Source organism: Phasianus colchicus, chromosome 19 (assembly GCF_987193195.1).
Source record: "Phasianus colchicus chromosome 19, bPhaCol1.hap1.1, whole genome shotgun sequence".
Lineage (NCBI taxonomy): Eukaryota > Metazoa > Chordata > Aves > Galliformes > Phasianidae > Phasianus > Phasianus colchicus.
The window spans coordinates 9,704,657-9,722,452 of record NC_143454.1 but is presented as its reverse complement, the minus strand read 5'-3'; the positions used below and the strand labels follow the sequence as shown (position 1 = coordinate 9,722,452).

Genomic DNA, 17,796 nt, shown 5'->3' with positions numbered 1-17,796 from the left:
GTTGGAAAAAGGCCTATTTCAGCTACTTTTTTTCTTTTTTTTAATAAATAATTTAATCATGTTCCTGGATTACCCTGTAGCAAGCACAGTGATGCAAAATATGTTGCAGCCAAGTCATTCTAGCTCGAGAGCATTATGAAAAATGAACCGATTCCACTAATGGATGATTAGGGTTAATATTTCCAAATCGCTCCAGATTTAATTTTAATCATTGACAATCTGTACAACTCAGCAAAGCTGGAAAAGGGTTTTCAGCCTGCAGCACAAAAGTACATTTTCAAAAGGCGTTTGGTTCTTCAGCCACAACCGCTTATCGGTTTCCTTCCATTTTTAGCTTCCTCACCAAGCTGAACCCAGCATCACCTTCAGGGAAATTCAGGGACATCTGAGAACTGCACTGGTGTGCCAAGAGAACTGTCTCCAATTGAGAGGGTAAACTCAACAGTTCATGCTTCGCTTTGCTTTGACTTTGCAAAGCACACCTGGCAGCTCCTCTACCTGGGGGCTGTGGGGCCAACTGGACACACTGGTAGGCAGCCCCTTCCCAGGGGTCCCACCAGGCTGCTCTGATGCTGGTACAAACCAGCTATGGGGATGGAAGGCCCACCACTGGTTTCAGTTGCCATTATATTTGGTAAGACTCTTTTTTGGCTTAAAACAGATAGAAACGAGCAGATTTGGGATGTATTTTTATTACCAAATTTCTTGCAATGCAATTATAACCTCTCCTCTGGCCATCACAGATACTTTTTCTTGCATTGCTGCTATAAAGATCAACTTCTCCGCATGCCTTATCAACGTTTAACTTCCCCTTTTGTTACTCTGTTACCTTAGCTCATTAATGCTTTTAAGAAGTTAATAACCCATAAGTTATTGCTTGGACTTGTGCTGAGCAGATAGCTGGGTTGATTAATCATCCTCAGAAGTTAATCAGACATCTTGTCTGTAATTTAGTTCCAACAAGCCCATAAATGCCAAGCCTTCCTTTCCCATGTGAAGTGTGTCCAGCACTCCCATCAATTACTCTTGAGCCACCACGCTGGGCCTTACAACAACAAAATAAGACACCTTGAAAACAAAGCTGATGGCCAATGGCAGATGGTGAATGCTCTTTTTATAACGAAGGAAACGCATTTTGGATATTATGAGCAGCCAACAACGGTATTACAGACTAAAGTCTACAGCCAGCCAGAAACAGAGTTTATCACTGCCAACATCATCATAAATACTTGGTTCTTGAGGCAGAAAATGCTTTTCCGAGTCTGAAATTGAAAATTCAACTATTTCTTTTTGGTGGGATATTCTGACAACAAGTGGAGCTACAGGGCCAGCCATTGACAAACTGTGCAGCTCCATGCAAGATGAACAGAGCACCAATCTATTGGTCATGGCCAATGGAATGGGGTTAACCCTGCTAGGATCACACCCTGAGATGCATTCCCAGAGTTTGCATTCACAAAACCCCACATTTCACATATATTTAGCATACATCCTTTGCCCCCCCAGCCCACTTAATTGACTCCTAAACAATCCAAAAGGATACAGGTATGAAAAATAAGACCGACCTAAGCCAAGCTTTACCTTTAAAATTACCAGCTTTAAGTCTAGCCACTGAGCAAAGAAAATTTCACTCATTAGAAAACAAAGTTCAGAAAGGTCTGTGTTTCTGCAGTGGCCATCGGAGCGAGAAAAGCAGAGCAGTCAGTAGGGCAGACCCTCTGAGCGTACGCTTGGGTCTTCAAGCCAGGGAAGCTCAGTCCTAGCAAAACCTCTGGGGTCCTCAGCACCTTAAGAGCTGCCCCATAGGACCCCTAAATATCAACGATCACACCCAGCCCCTGCCCAGCATCCTCGAGAAGGAGATACTCACAGGTTCTCCAGGCAGCCCTCTGGGTCCAACTTCTCCATCATCCCCCTGCCCGGCAGCGAAGGCACAGAGAGACAGAGCACAGCAGTTATATTTCAGTCACATCACAGCTGTTTCATTCTTGTTAAATAATAATCACACTGAAAAGCAGCTTCCTCGGAGCAAGGAGAGGGTAGCCGTGCATAAGGGAGGCCTCATAAGCCGCGAGACTAATACTGCGTGTGCAGAATCTACCAAGGATTAGAAATGCTGTAAGGATACTTCATAATTCATGTCGGTGTTTATAAAGATGGATTTTGCTAACAGACAAGATACTGTAGGAACAATTCAGGGCATGTGAGTCAATAACCACAAGATTTAGTACTTAACGGAGCGGGAAGCCAGCATGGAAACGCTGTCCTGGGATCTGATGGAGCCAGATTAATCCACTGGCTCCTCAGATAAACCAGAGGGGTCGTTCCTCATCCCCCAGCACCCACTCTCTGCTGGTGCCCGCTGGGAAGAATTGGACAGAGCTTCCTCCAAGTTGCTTTTAAACCACCAAAAACTCCCCTAGGAACACCTTGTCACACCCAGCTCACTCGTTCTTAGGAAATCAATCGTAGCCAGCACTTATAAATTCTCCTCTGCTGCCAATAAAACGCATTCTATCATACCCAACTACATCCTCCAAGCTTCTCTGCCCCTTACACAGTTCTTTTTCAATTTAGACTTCCTCTCCCAAAAGACACGTTCGGTCTTTCCAACTTCAAAGCACCGCGCATCCACAACGAATTAATCCTCCCAACTTTGTGGTGAGGGAGGTGTTGTTATCTGTGTTTTACAGAGAAAACAAATAGCCAAAGGTGGAAAGAGAACAGTGTGGAGTGGGATTAGAGCCTGAGAAATCCATACTCGCTCCTCCAATTAAACCACACATATCTCTGAGCTATACATTTGCCATCTCTCCTCTTACACCAGCACTCCTAGGCCTGTAATCACTTAGTTTGAGCTTTGCTAAAGGCCTTCTGATTATTGACTACACAGTGTTAAGGCGGCGAACAATTTCATCTTTGCCTCCCACATCTGTCTGGAATTTCTTGCTACAATTTACTCTACCTTAGAAAACAAGCAGAACAGATAGACGATCAAAATGGTATTTTTTTTTCTTTTTTTTTTCTGACAAAACCAGAGCTTTCTGACCAGATCCTTAGAAAACATCCCTCACAACGTTTCCTCCCACCAGTGCTCTGCTCGCCCTGTGCACGAGGTGATGTGCTGCACACCATGGCAGTGAGGGACACGTACTCAGTGCTGGCTCCCTCCACGTGTCTGCCTGGCATCACATCTGCTTCTTCTTTGCAGGGCTTAGTTATGAATTCAAGGGACTGCTGCATTAAAAGATAAACTTACCCTCTCCCCGTCCTCTCCGGGTGCCCCTGGGGGGCCGTGGGGACCTGGTTCACCCTACAAAGAAAGGCAGAAAAAACCTCAGGGGACGTGGACACAGCTCTAGCAATGGAAGATATTGGGTAGCACTGAGAAACCTGACGCCTGGCTTGACTGCTGTGCCTGCACCATGTGCTGAGGACACTCGTACCCTCGCATTCCCTTCCCCCTGCTCTCTCTGAAGCCCCTCTGCACGTACTCAGTGCCAAACACGAGCTCCAGCAACTTCAGTAGGATGCAACTGGGGCTCTGCACACAGCCAGCCCTTCATCCAAGTTTGCCTGCTGCTCCATTTCTGGCTGATGAAGCATCTCTCTCAGGCACCGTCTTCCCTTTTCTGCGCAGCTTACAGTCACGATGCAATCTCTGCTGTTCAAACACTTGCACTCTTTATCAAGTACTGTCTGCTCCCTCTGGGGAGAGGAGGCATGAACAAGCCTGCCGAAATAACAAGCTTCTTGCTTTTTTCCCCGCTGTTTAATTATAAGCTAAAGAGAAGAATCCCATTGTATCGTTGGCACTTCCCACCCACAACAGCATTAAAAGCAGGCTTTGCCTCCTATTTTTTACCCTCTACTTTGTTAGAGTGATTTCTGCCCTCACTTTCAGGCAACCCCAGAAGGATGTCACAGCTTCCTGGAACGTGAATGCTGTGACACTCAGTACTCTCCTGCAGGACACTCCTGTCCTCATCACACTGTTCTGGGTTGTCCCCAGCACTGCTGCCCTCCCCCCAACAATATCCTCCTGCCAACGTTTCCTTACAGACTGCAGTCAGAAGACAAGTGGGAGATAACTCACCCTGTTCCCCTTCTCGCCAGGCAAACCAGCCAAGCCATCAAACCCTCGGTCACCCTAAAAGAAAAACAGGTCAGTGCACATTTCCCCCTGCTCTTGAATACCTTCCTGATTTGTTTCCTTTCTGTGTCAAGGAGGGATTGATTTTCTTCCACAGACATTTGGCTTTCACCTCCCATCAGACTGGTGATGATTTCACAGTTACAGATTGAATGAAAGAAAGAGGAACAAGCTCAAATAAAGTCATTTTGCCTCTCCCCTCTTCCTCCAGCACCTACGCATTTATTAGTTTTCCATGTGGATTTTGGAGCCTATCAATCATCGAAAGCATCTCACTCCCAGAAATGTTCTTCCAGTCCAAGGAGACAAATGTATAAACAAACAAACTCTGGGAACTGTCTTAATGCAGCCAGGCTCAGAAGGCAGATCTGGTTCGCCCTAAAGAACACAACAGGCTGGTGGACTCAGTGACTGCACACGGATGCTGAAGGGTATTGCAAAAGGGGTGATTCCATGGATGTGTCACCAGTCACTCCTTTATTTTTGCCAGGTTCTGGGGCATCGCTCTGTCTCTGCACACAGCACTGTTAGCTCATTTCCAGCCCTGCTCGTTATTCTGTTTTCCCTTCTTCCCGGGCATCCACTCCTTTGGGGGCAGTCGATGCTCATTAAAGCACTTTACTGGATAAATGATTCGCAGTCTCCTGTCTCTGTATCAAAACCCCCCATCTATTCCAGCTTTAAGTATCTACATAATAAAGTACTTAAACCTTTAATACACGATTCCCCGAGCAAACTTTCCCTGCATTCAATTTCAGTGGAACAGCTCCTCTCTTGCTGGATAATACCAGCAGATCTCGGCTGAATGAAAGGATTTTGTCTCAAATATAAATACAGCACATTAAAATTCCTCACCACGCCTTCTACAATTTCTCACCCAGTTATTAGGTATTTTTTCTTTGTAGTTATATTTCAGGATATTTCCAACTGCTCATTCATGTTTGTTTTTCGTAATTAGGATTCCAAAGTATTTGTTCTACAACTGCAGCCAAGGGAGCATGTTTCATTCTTAAGAGGATCCAGCAATTTAATAAAGTTGCATCCAAAAAAAGAAAGAAAGAAAAGACAACCTATTGCTCTTCTGCCTTCTAGGTGTATGCTTAATTTCCTTCAGTTCTCAAATGGTGAGCCCACATCTTCATAGGTGTCCTGACACTATTCCAACCACCTCCCCCATGCAAGGTGGGCTCCCCCTGCCAAGGGCCCTTCTGTTCCTGCTTGCTACCAAGAGATGCACATTCCCAAAGCACACAGACACACGATGCTACCTTTGGTCCTGTCTGCCCTGGCATTCCCCGGGCACCATCGCTGCCAGCTCGTCCCTGCAGGAGAGGAAAGCAAAGTGAAATGCAAAGTAGGAGGCAGGGCGGCAGGGACATCTGCTCTTTGGTTGGCAGCTCAGGGAGGTTCTGTTGAAGCCAGAGCTCTCTGCTCGGGCAGCAGCAGCCTTTGGTAAAGGGGAAATGCTGCTCTGCCCTTGAAGCTCAAGGCTGGTGCTAACGAAGGCCTGGGTTCACTGCATGGGTGCTGGGAGACAATTTGCAACTCCAATTGGAATAAATGACCTTCCGGTACATTTTAAGAAATGTCGGTGCTGATGCCCACAAATTGGAATGAGATGAAGCTTTACTAAAGGTTTTCGCATTTCTTCCTCCTGTAAGCTGACACAAAGAGCCAGAGAGCTGCCTAACCCAAAATTTTGCATTTGTGCCACAGGGACACCAACAGAACAAGTCAGCACTGCTTTGACTGATTCCCAAAACCCACAGGGACAGGGACCTCATGCCCCACAAATGTGGGACAGCACACAGCACTCCTACACTTCCCATCCCAGCACTGCAGAGCCAAAACCTGAGGACAAGAGCACTGGAAGCATGGCCAAGCAGCAATCCCAGCTCCCCTCCTCCCTACCCTGAGCTCCCATCCCCACGTCCGTCTGCCCAGATGGACCGAGAGGGCCTGAAGCAGCCCTGCTGGCCGTCGGCCCGCTCTTGTGCAATGCTCTCAGAGCTCAGGAATTGCTTGGCAGTGGGATGGAGTGCTCCCGGGACACTCACCCTGCGGCCTGGCTTCCCTGCCGGGCCAGGAGGGCCCTGGATGCCTCGTGGACCCTGCAATGTGGGGAGAAAAGAGAAAGAGATGCTGTCAGGCAAAAGCACGACAAATGGACCCTGCGTCGGTCAGAGCAGCAGCTCTGTAGTGTTTACACGGCTACCCCACACCTCATCTCTTTTCCAGCCATCTCTGTGGCAGGAGAACAGCTGGGACTGGCACAGCAAGAGGCTTGGTGTGAACCTGCTGTGCCCACGCTGCCCTCCAAGCGCACATCTCCACATCCCCTCACCCCCCAACCCTCTCACACGCACCTGAGGTCCCATTTCTCCAGCTTCACCCTTCAATCCTCCACTGCCCGGGGGTCCCTGTAGACACAGAAGAGGATCCGTTGCATTTTGCCCCAACAGAGGGAAGACCCAAAGGAGGATCCATGCAGGTAATAACCGAGAGCATCTGCTGTGCCAGCATTGCTTTGTCACTCACCATGGGGCCAGGCCGCCCGGTCAGACCCATCGGACCCGCTGGTCCTCTCAGTGCCAGCTGCAACAGAAAGAGAACCATTGCTTTAGTTGTGTCCCTGCTTTGCTACAACGGGACAAAGCCACTGTCGTGCCACGAGCTGCGCTGTGCATTCTCTCCATTCTCTGAGAGGCACGAATCCTTGCAGCAGTTTCTACCATTTCAATGAATTTACCCCAGAGAGTACATTGTAATGCCAATTAACTCCTTCCTGCATCCGTTAATGGGCCCAGCCCATGATTGCATGTAATATCTCACAAACAGAACAACCCTATTTCCAGCGGAGGGGGCTTTAATTCAGTAAGTCGTGCAACCAGACCTTAGGTCAGCAGTTTCTATGCGGATAATGGGGCTGTCCACACTTTGTAACATCACTGGGCAACGTGCTCTCTCATGACGATTCGTCACTTTATGAGAGTTGTAATTATCTGTGCGCTCTGGCAATTAAAATCTACCCATGATTGAACTTGAAAGTGTTTAAACATTGCAAAAAATGTGGGATTATGTGACACCATTTCAAAACTCCTCTTTGCAAAGGAGCTGCTCTGAAACACAGACAAGGCTCAGTGACTACAGAAAGCCAAATTTAAGGGAATAAATCAAGCTAACAATGCAAATAACAACACACTAAAAAAAAAAAAAAAAAGAGGAAGGAGATGAACTTCCCCTGCAGGACTCCTTTCTCAGCTCTACCACAGCCTATCATTTCCCCCTTTGAAATGCCTTATATTTCCCTATTCCTGGTATCACAGATTTCAGCTGGACTCGTCTGATGATGGGTTGATGTTAGCCAAGAAATGGATCCTTTTCTTTGTGGAAATATTCAGCTTCTCTTCCACAGCCTCCAGCTCACTCAGGATTTGGGCTGTTCTTTTTTTTTTTTTTTTTTTTTTTTTTTTTTTTTTTTTACAAAAACCTTTATCCAAAAATGGAAAACAAAATAAAACAGAGAAAAGAGACTTGTCTGTGTCTGTGTGTGTTGGGGGGTACTTTGTTTTTTCCAATCCATCACTGCTTCTGTAAGGCAGAAAACAAGCCAAGAGCAACACAAAAAAAAAAGGGGGGGGTCTGAGAAAGAAGATGCTTCCCATGAAAAATTTGTCTGGTCAAAAACTCCATTTCCCAGCATAATAAATACTGGTGAAAAAACTGCAGGCAGCCTGGAAATTAAGAGTGACGAGGTAGCACAAGAATCATAATACACCAATATTACTCTCCGAGGAAGGTTAATGGATAGGAAAATGCAGCGGCTGGTGGCGTCAGGGCCCTGTGCTCTGCCTGAACATGTGAAAAATTGAACTCCTCAGATAAAGGAGAGCTGGATGGAAAGCAAAATAGCCCCAGCTGAGCTCAAGTCCTCGTTATAAACCTGAAAGGGGCATGTGTCACCCTGCTGGTTGGTGATCCCGATGGACTGTATTCCACTCAGAGGTGAAAGGGATTGGTTTTTCAGCCCATTTCAGCAGCTGAAGTGAACGCAAGCTGCTCGGAACAGCAGGCTGACTGCATTCAGGGCAGAAGAGCACAGGGAAGCCCTGTGTGACTGCATTTGGCTGGAAGAGGAGCAAAGCACCCACGGCTGCATCCCTCTGCTTACAGCCTGCCTAAACCATCATGCATTTTCTCCTCGGCTGCTCACAGGCTGGACAGGACTGGGGCAAAGACAACAGCAATGTGCTTATGGGGGGGTGCCTACATGTTGCTTTCAGCTGTAATTGCGCCGGCTGCTTTTCTGCTTTTAACAAGCTAATGATCAAAAGTAACCTCAGAGAAGCACGCATGAAAGGGAAGATTCAAAGCTGTACCAGCTAGAAATGAAGTCTTATTTTGAAGAGATGAGTATGTACAGCCTGATGTGCTGACATACTCATCCAACCACAGAACAGGAATTGTACTGGGAACGTGCACAGCTGATCTCGTTTCACCAGTCAGCTTAAATAATAAACATTGCAGGGGATTATTTGATCATCAATCAGTAAGGTCATCTGAGGGGAAAAAAAAAAAGGTTGCACGGATATTCATCATGCATTTTCAAATGAACACATGAAAGGAAATTGTGAGCTGCCTGCTGAGATTCATGGGGCTGGGAACAGCTTACATCTGTGACATACATTCAATTATTGAGTGAGATTTGCTGGAAAAAAAAAAAAAAAAAAACGAAAGAAAGAAATCCCCTACAGCGTATACCACAGCTTCTCATGTATACTCTCAAAACTGTCAGCAGAAGCAGTGAACGCTCCAGTAGGGACTGCTTTGTCTCCTAGCATCAGCAGAAGGCCCACTCCTGGCTCTGCAGACAATGAAAGACCGAGGTTTAAGCCCAAGCCACGCAGGCATCACCACCTGAAGCCACGTGGCTGCCCCATCTCAGACACTGGCTGAGTGGCTGCTACCACCACGGATGATGAAAGCATGCAGACAAGTGCTCTGTCAAATTTACTCTGGTCCTTCATTTCAGTGGGCTGCAAGAGATCCCCCCTTTCCTTCACTTACCCTCGCCTGCTGTAGGATGGCCTGGGCTTGGGCTTCCTGGGCAGAGACCATAGGTCCTTTGGAGCCAGCATCTCCTCCTCCACTGAAGCGGAACTGGTGGGATCAAGGCAGAGAGCAGGTCACTGGTTGCTGTCACTCCATGCAAGCATTGCTCCTACACAGCTCTGTTCAGCACGACTGATCCAAACCCACTGCCATCCTTCTTGCTGCCCCATTAACCGTGGTACTCTCAGGTCAACCCAGCTGTTTCCCACCAACACACCCATACAGCAAATTCTGCTGGTTCAAAGCACTGCACCACAGGAGGGCTCGTGGGCTTTGCACTGGAAGGACCTCACACAGCACAGCTCCAAATGAACAGCACAGTTCTCCCAGGCCTGGCGGTCCCCATGCAGATGCTGTCGGCCAGGAGATCCCTGGGGATGGGGCCAGGTCAGGATGCTGGGCTGCATTTCTCACTGCATCTCCACGCAGTGCTGTCTGCTTGCTATGGGACGGAGGCTGCATTTCCCACGTGTGGCCACATACTTCAGAGAACAGAACTCGCCCCAATGTTCAAACCACAGCCACTCAGCACACAAAGGACTTCTAAAGCAGAAAGCATTCGCTTTTTATTTTCCTGAACTTGAAAGGGAAAGAGTTTCTTCCACCCCCAAGGGCTACAAACCCACCCTCTGGGACAAACATCCTCCTCCTGCCTTAGCTGCACGTGTCCTTATGGCTTTGCAGGAGATTGCAGAGCACAGAACCTCCTTGGCCGGCTCCTTCACCTCTGTTTCACCTCCGCACCGTTCCTGCTTGGCACTAGGTGTACGACCACACAAACTTGGCAAACAGGTTGAAAGAAACAATTTATAGGCCTAAGGTTGCTTCCCGTCGGGGCCAACAAATGCATTGTAATGGCCAGCTAAGCTCCATGTCGAGCACTTGGCCTGGGCTCTGCTCGGCATCCTGCCAGTATCCTACATGCATATCACCCCACAATTTGGAGCCTGTACAAGAGTGCTGCGGTTTTTCACTCCAGGCTCTTTCCCTTTGGTACCTAGCCACTTATTTCCAACAGCTGGTTTCCCTGAGGAAACCTCACATCAAAGCAGACACAAAATATAACTGCTCGTTTTGTGTCCCAGGACCAAGAAGGCTGATTTGGTGCTTGTTAGCTTCGTGTAAGGGAAAAGGACATACAAATTAACCACTGGTCACCAAAACAGAGCAGTTAGTTCAGGTGCTTACAGCGTCAGTATCTGCTTTGAAGACCCCTTAGAGGTTCCTCACCCTAAATACAGGGTTCTGCAAAAAAAAATTTGGCTGCTGGAGGTGTCTTCAGTTGCTTCCTCATGACTTTCACTCTCCTACACCATGCCAAGGCCTAAGCAATGATGGTTATTCATTGCTTTCAGAAATTTCAGTTCACCTGCCCTGAGCTTCTGACCTGTGAAAATGTGCCAGTGCTTTGCAAAATGTAAATTTGTAAGGGAAATGATCCAAATCCATCTTTTACACAAGAGAAAATGTGCCCTTGGTGTACAAAAGATAGGGACTTCTAAAAAACAGGCTCTCAGCAGCAGCAAAGCCAAGAAGCGAAGCTCATTTTAGTGCTTTTTTTTTTTTTTTTTTTTGGCTTCATTTATACTTACAGGCAACATAAGCATTGTCCCTGGTGGTCCTGGTAAACCATCTGCTCCTGGAAGACCTGGGCGGCCAGGCGGTCCCTGTCAGAAGGAGAAATAAAAATAAACTCCTATAGCATCGTCTTAGTCATGTCCACACACAAGTGGCTGTGGCTGTACAGACATATGTCACAACACAAAGGGCTCCCTATCTCGACAGCTCACACTGAGCACGCTGGCATCCTGATGGTCTGGCAAACTCTGTGGAAGTGCATCTGTAGGCGCAACATGGTTTTTCTTAGCAATTCCCTCTTCTTACATCCTGGCTCCCTTGTTTTCTGTATCTGCCATAAGCAACATTCAAGCGAACAATAAAAGCCTCTGCCATGTTCCAAATCAATGGAATCAATGGTTAGTTGGGTCTGTTAAAATCTGTTAAAAAGGTACGTGAGACTTCATAACTCAAGTCAGTGAAATAGAAATACTGGAAAATAAATACATTTCTGTACATGTTCAGTCACCTGAGTCATTCCATTTTTCTCTCCTCTACCTTTTTTCATCCTATGAGACCACTTCTGTCTACAATGGAGTGATCCTGTCAGCAGCCATAAATCAGCAAAACTCCAAGGGCCTGAATGGAGCCGTGCTGATTAACATTGGCTGAGCGTCTTTAACTTGTGCTAAAGAAACAAGTACGTAGTAAAAGATGTATTGATGAAGCTATAAATAATCAAACATGGCCAATTTTCCTATGACAGCCCACAGATTATTTGCGCTCCCAGCTGCGTACTTGGCAAGAAGTTCAAGCTAACCCAAATTTGCACATCCATCCATAACCCTACAGAAGAGTAGGAGGACACCCAACCACCCAATGCACGTGCAATAATTGCAATTTTCACATCAGCCTGAGGAGCTGAAGGCAAGAGTGACTTGATCTCATCCCAGGGAGGCCAAGAGGAGCCCTGGTGCTCATTTCATGGCAAGACAGACAGGATTACCTGGCCAACAGCTCAGGTTTGAGGGCTTGGACACTTCCCTGCTCAGTAAACACCAATAAAAAATTCATCTTTGGGGAACCAGCGCTCTTGGAAGAGCAAGCAACAAACATCTACATTAGTACATTAATTCTCTTCAACTTGCCCCAAACCCTTGAGCCTGTACAGACACCAAATGAAAGGGAAAATAAAACCCTGCCCCAAATCCCACACACATATGGACATGCAGCAAGGACACAGGAGACCCAGCCCTTGTCCTGGGAGGCTTCACGCTCACTACACAAGGCAAAGGAAGGTGGATGAGGGTGGAAGAGAAAACAGTACAAAATCTATAAAGCAGAGCATTTTTTAAAAGAGTAGTTGAAGCATTATGCTTGCCCCATTGTCCTGTAGACAGACCTGGGTGCTCATTGGGTCTATTTCTATAAGTGTGTCTCACTCATCCCATCAGATCCTCCCCAGTTTGGGCTGAGATCTCAGGACATGCTGGGGACTGGAAGCACATCATCTTCCCCCACGTGGTTTCTCAGCTTCACCTCACATCTCCTCATTCCCTCCTCTTCCATTCCTTCCACATCTTATTTAACCAAACATCTCCTTTGTCACCTCCCTCTTACAAAGGAACCCAAAAGCACCAAGCCCTAAATTAAAGCCCAGCTCTGAGGAATGAGAGCCACTGTTACTCCACCCCACGGGGTTATTTCTGTGTCCTGCACCACAATTACAGGGCAGCCAGCACCAAGGCCAGCCCAGAATAACAGCCCAGCATTACAGCTGGTGATTGATCAGCACAGCACCCAGCAGCTCCCTTAGCACCAAAGGGAGCTGTGTAACGTGCTGGTCCAATCCATTTTGCAAGACGTGCTCGTGATGTTACATCTGTGCTGTTTACTTAGCCTGGCTGACACCAGCATCCCTGACTCCACCGATGAGGAAGCAGAGGGCAGTCCCATCTGCTGCAGCACAGCACATAAATAATTTAGGCCAGGTTCACCTTTATATAATAAACTTTCTTCCCTCTCTCTCCTCTCTTTCAGCACTGGTCCCACAGATGATAGCTCAGGAATGGGGTTGTTTATCTCTTCTTGTGTGCTCTGCCCAACAAACGGGGAGGAAATGGTTTTCTGCATCAATGCCTCATTTTGTTCCAGGTCGGGTGTGTGAGGTCTTCTCCACGTGGTGTAGAGCAGTGGGGGGCAATGGTATGGATGGAAATCCAGACCATAAAGCACTTTGTAAATTGCAATTCAGGCTGGTTTGCAGAAGCCTTAGAATGCCTTTGAGAAATGCAGCATGCCAGACTCTCAGCCGGCGTAAATCTGCGTCGCTCTCATTACGTAAATAGAGATCTGCTGATATATAGCAACCAAGAATGGGGACTTCAGCTTTCATTTGGTGCAGCGCTCTAAAAAGCCACGCTGAACGTAAACACTGATGCAATATTTCAAAGGAATGCTTTAGCTGAAATCTTACTGCATTTGTTATCTGGTCCTTGAGCAGGAGACGGCGACAGACAATGGTCTTCAGAGCGGTGCCCAGCAGCACAGAGCACGGGCCCCTGTGAGTCCAGTTCTGAGCTTTAAGTCACCCTCACAGAAAACCTCTCCTCCCATTTTTGGTCCTGGCCAGAGAATTACACGAGCAAAGTATTCGGGGCGTTCTGTGCAAAGCAATCTGATGGAGGAACTGAAAGTTTCAAGACTTCTAGAACCGCACGAAGGGCATTAGGGATCTGATGACACTTCTGAGATGTAAAACTAGCCTCAGTGGAAATGAGTCCATTGGGATACAATGACTGCGTGGTCTTGGGAAATACAACACAGGCATTGAGACCAACCTTTGCTCAGAGCCAGAGGCTGACAGGAGCTCAGCAGCACCCAGGCACCCCCAGTTCCCAACACAACAGGATCAGTAACCAAGCTGTGGTCTGTTCCAGTGCTGTAGAGAACCTTGTTCATAAAAAGCATATTTTTCTCCCATTTTCTTCATTCCATTCTGGAATACTCCACATTCCCTTCTTTCCACTACTGCAAAGACCCCCTCAGATCACTCCTCCCACAAATAGGCTGGTTGCAGCTATACTGCTGTAAAATTACAGGGATAAACGAACCAACCAACGTAATGAATAAAACACAGCTAAATGAGTGTTGGCCAATATTAACATAGCTGAATATTGTTGTTATATTAATTCAGTGCACCTGTCTGATTGCAAATATAAAGTCTATCAGATGCGATGTTCCTCACTGTACGCATACAAGCGCCATGTAAATTCATGAGCGATGCGCAAGGTTAATAATAAACAAATTAAAGGGGAGCTGCTCTAATCGAAAAGAGTATTTTTAATACAGTTGCAGTTCCTGGCTTTGCAAGTTCATTGCTTCTCTATGTGCAGTATGTCGTATTATGTTCTGTTCTGGACAGTTAGAAAAAGCAAGATGTGCACACTGTGCTTGAATGCGAATTGAGCCTTTTATTTCAAGATGTGTAACAGCTGCATCAGGGACAGCGTGATGCTGCTGATGGGCTTTGTGTGGCCATTCAAGGAGAGCCTAGAAATGTCCAGGCCAGGAAATGCCTGCACATGCATGGACAACTGGCAGAAGTACCATCCCCCTCATCAGCATGGTCAGCATCCATCTCACAACGCAAATTGGGAGCCAAAGAAGAGCAACAAAGGAAGCAGAAGAGCAAGTCGGACAGCACATAGCCGACCTATGAGTGGCATCTCACGTGTTAAAGTCAACCTCTGTGCAGCGATTCACGGGTTAAACTAACTTCTCTGAGCAGTGGCTCAGCCCAACGCTGCATATTGACTTTCTCAGCTCGCAGACACCAATCAATGGAGCTCCGTCAGGGCCTCTCGTTCTCAGTCATGTCACAACCACAAGAAATGTTATTACTGTTCCATCAAAACCCAATAAATACACCTGGAGCGTAAATGAGGTGGGGGGGCTTTATAGAAGCGCACCGGGGGGTTGCAGGGGTGTGGTAGCAGCTGAACTCCAGCCAAGTCCTCAGAGACCAGCAGTGCAACAAAGAGCTTTAAATAAAAGACCGGGGCTCAAGTCAGGGTCATTGCCACAAAAATACACCAACACCTAAACTATCTCCTCAAATACACCTGAAAACTAAAAGAGACACCCCTCCAGAGTGGGTCAGCAATGGGTGGGATGGAGATGCACTTTGATGGGTGGGAAAGGAAGGGTGAAAAGGTGATGCTGGGAGGGACAACAGCTTGGAGGGACAAAGGATAGAAAAGAAACTCAAGAGTGCTTTTCCAGAGGGGTCCCAAGCATTTCCTGCAAGGGAGCAGAGCTGGGCTTTAAAAGCTGAGGGTGGAAGACCCTTCTGAGCTCAGCCCCTGCTCAGTGCAGAGAGCCCAGATATGAAGGACTTAGGGAGAAATACTTCAGTGTTCTGTCCAGTTGGTGTTCACACGCTGCAGTGCATCCCATCCTGGAGTAGAAAGATGATCAGCTACTTCCAGGGTGGGGGATATGGGTGCAAGAAGCAATAAAATCCAAAGGTTTGATCCACATTTAACAGTGACTTCAGAGGAGGCCACAGCAAACCTCCAGTATCACAGAAGTATTAAAAATGAGCCTGCACCGAGCTCCTCTGTCATGTCAAGGTTTTGTTCTGATTCTCCATAATGGAGCAAATTCTCTCTTGTTCATTCCAGGTCTTAGGTTATGCAATTAAAATCGAAAATTAAGTGAAAAGAAGAGATAAATAACAGTGCCACAACACGAATCCTTAATAGGAGCCGCAGCAATTAGCTGTGCTAAAACACATCAGAACAACACAACACGTGTTGTCTGTGCAGACCTTCCCACTCTGCACGGACAGAACTCAACAAAATCCAAGGAAATCTGTCGGAGGAATGGGAAGCCATGCAGATAATGAGGGTCTGGGTCTCCCCATCCTTTCCCTTCCAGGTCCCAGGGACAAATGGGACACAATTCCCTATCCCAAAAGCAGCTGCCAAAGCAGCAGAGGATGCCACGGTGCCAGGAAAACACACTCAAGCCTTGACCATCACACTGGGAACTGAGAGCTCCTGTGCTTTCCCAGAGAAATGCTGGAAATAAAGGTCCCAGACTACCTTCAGACCCCCATCTGCAGGCTTGCTTTTGCCCTTTTGGCTAATGGGACTACTGGATGCCTCAGGCCACCAGCAGCCCCATCCCTTAGGGCTGCTTTTATTTTTAGGTGAATTTCTGGTGCCCACTAAAATTGCTCCCAGCAGTCCCCAAGCCTGATGCTGTCCTGGATGCTCATCTCAGTGCTGCTGCCTGGCCACATTGGAGCTGATTTTGCTCAGTGTGAAGATAATCCAGGCTTTCCCTACGTGCCTCACTTTCTCTTTTAGCCACTCCCTATAGAAATCTGTGCTGTTCCAAGTTAAAACAAGTCTCATTCACTACTGATGGGAGAAAACATAAAACCTCCCAAAGAGAAGATCATGCATACAGTGTCCTGGGCATGAGGCGTGCCCCAAATACAACACCAATGTCCTAGGAGCTATTCTGAAGTCATACGTGACTGCATTCAACATAATAATGCATCAAGGCATCGAAACAGATATCAAGCTCCATTTGCTTTGCTCATGCAAACTTGCTGAAATCAATGAATTTATCTATTCAAGAGGTTGGCTGCACCAAGGGGGATGCACTGGTCCTCCTCCAAAACCAAGCTGAAGTTGCATCAAAAGCTAATGCACAAGTGCTCAGGTACAGCATTGCTAAATCACACAGTCACTCTCCAGTGCCTGCTGGTTCAGTTCAATAACCTGTCCAGTGCAAAGGTGAGATGCTGCATAGAGCGATCCTCCCAGCAGGAGCAGTCTGGGACACAAAAAAGGTGAAAGGAACACAGCAAGGGTGGTGGAGTGATCCCAGGGGTTGTGCTGGGATGCAAGCCCGCCCAACCCACTGCTGTAATGAAGACTCAAAGTTGTGGCCCCCAACCATTTGTCCCTGGATGCAAAGGTTGCCTTTGCACAAGCACCTTTTAGAACTGGCAATCTCTTTGCCTGATTTTATCACAGAATCATCACAGAATCATTGAATGGCTTGGGTTGGAAAGGACTTTGAAGTTTTTGAGGCATTAAAACCAAAGACTTGGAGAGGATTGCTATCAAGTACCTTGTGCAACCAACAGCATTGAGGACTCCAGTGCTGTCCCCCTCTGAACACACAAATTGCTGAAAGGCATCAGCCAAATAGGAGAAGAACAGGGATACTCACTCTCTCCCCAGGATCTCCCATTAAGCCCACGGGTCCAGTTGGTCCTGGAGGTCCTGGAAGGCCCTAGCATAGAAAAGACAGGGAAAAACAAAAACAAGCCACTGAAATGTGTTATTATTTGTAACATTCATGCAAAGAGCAGGAAAAGAAATAGGGCTTTCTGTTTATTTTGACTCCAGAAAATCAACCCCAAAGCATTTGTACACACACAGCATATGGAAGCAATAGAGCTCAGCTGTGTGCTGAGCCCCGCGTGGGCATCAACCCCTCACAATGCATGCATCCAGCTCCACCAAGCTGCAAGGTGTGACCCCAACACCACTTACTGCAGGGCCTTCGGGACCAGGGGGGCCTTCCACAAGCATACCCTAAACAGGAGAAAGGAATAACAGTCATTAGCAAGGCACATCCTCAAAGCCACCCCAACTTCAGGCTGAAAACCCAACCCTTTCTCCATCCTTAAATAGCTCAGGCCTTGCTGCTGGCTTCCATACTCCCTCAGTGACATCATCAAATATCATTTATTTGGATCATGCAGGGCATGAAGAAACAGCCCTCCACCCCAGCGTGGGGCTGCCTTCCTGCTCACTGCCTTCCTCCCCTCACTAGAGGGCAAACCTCAGTTATGGAGATGGGGAGAAGAGCTGCTTTTTGGGAAGCAGCAGTCTCTAAGACCCAGCAGCTTGGAGAAAAAACAATAGAAAGTTAATAAGCAAACTGCA

At 47.2% G+C, this 17,796-nt stretch overlaps 1 protein-coding gene across 4 annotated transcripts in view; it reads right to left on the bottom strand.

The window, feature by feature from the left end:
* Positions 1 to 17,796, bottom strand: part of COL5A1 (collagen type V alpha 1 chain) — a 127,787-nt gene that overhangs the window by 46,499 nt on the left and 63,492 nt on the right. For all 4 annotated transcript variants that reach the window (XM_090121356.1, XM_031601829.2, XM_031601830.2 and 1 more), the window contains exons 10-20: positions 17,401 to 17,442; positions 17,075 to 17,137; positions 10,858 to 10,932; positions 9,221 to 9,313; positions 6,692 to 6,748; positions 6,520 to 6,573; positions 6,211 to 6,264; positions 5,422 to 5,475; positions 4,097 to 4,150; positions 3,260 to 3,313; positions 1,871 to 1,915 (exon numbers count right to left, since the gene is read on the bottom strand). In XM_090121356.1, the coding sequence (XP_089977482.1) occupies positions 1,871 to 1,915; positions 3,260 to 3,313; positions 4,097 to 4,150; positions 5,422 to 5,475; positions 6,211 to 6,264; positions 6,520 to 6,573; positions 6,692 to 6,748; positions 9,221 to 9,313; positions 10,858 to 10,932; positions 17,075 to 17,137; positions 17,401 to 17,442 (645 nt within the window). The remainder of the gene's footprint in view (positions 1 to 1,870; positions 1,916 to 3,259; positions 3,314 to 4,096; positions 4,151 to 5,421; positions 5,476 to 6,210; positions 6,265 to 6,519; positions 6,574 to 6,691; positions 6,749 to 9,220; positions 9,314 to 10,857; positions 10,933 to 17,074; positions 17,138 to 17,400; positions 17,443 to 17,796) is intronic.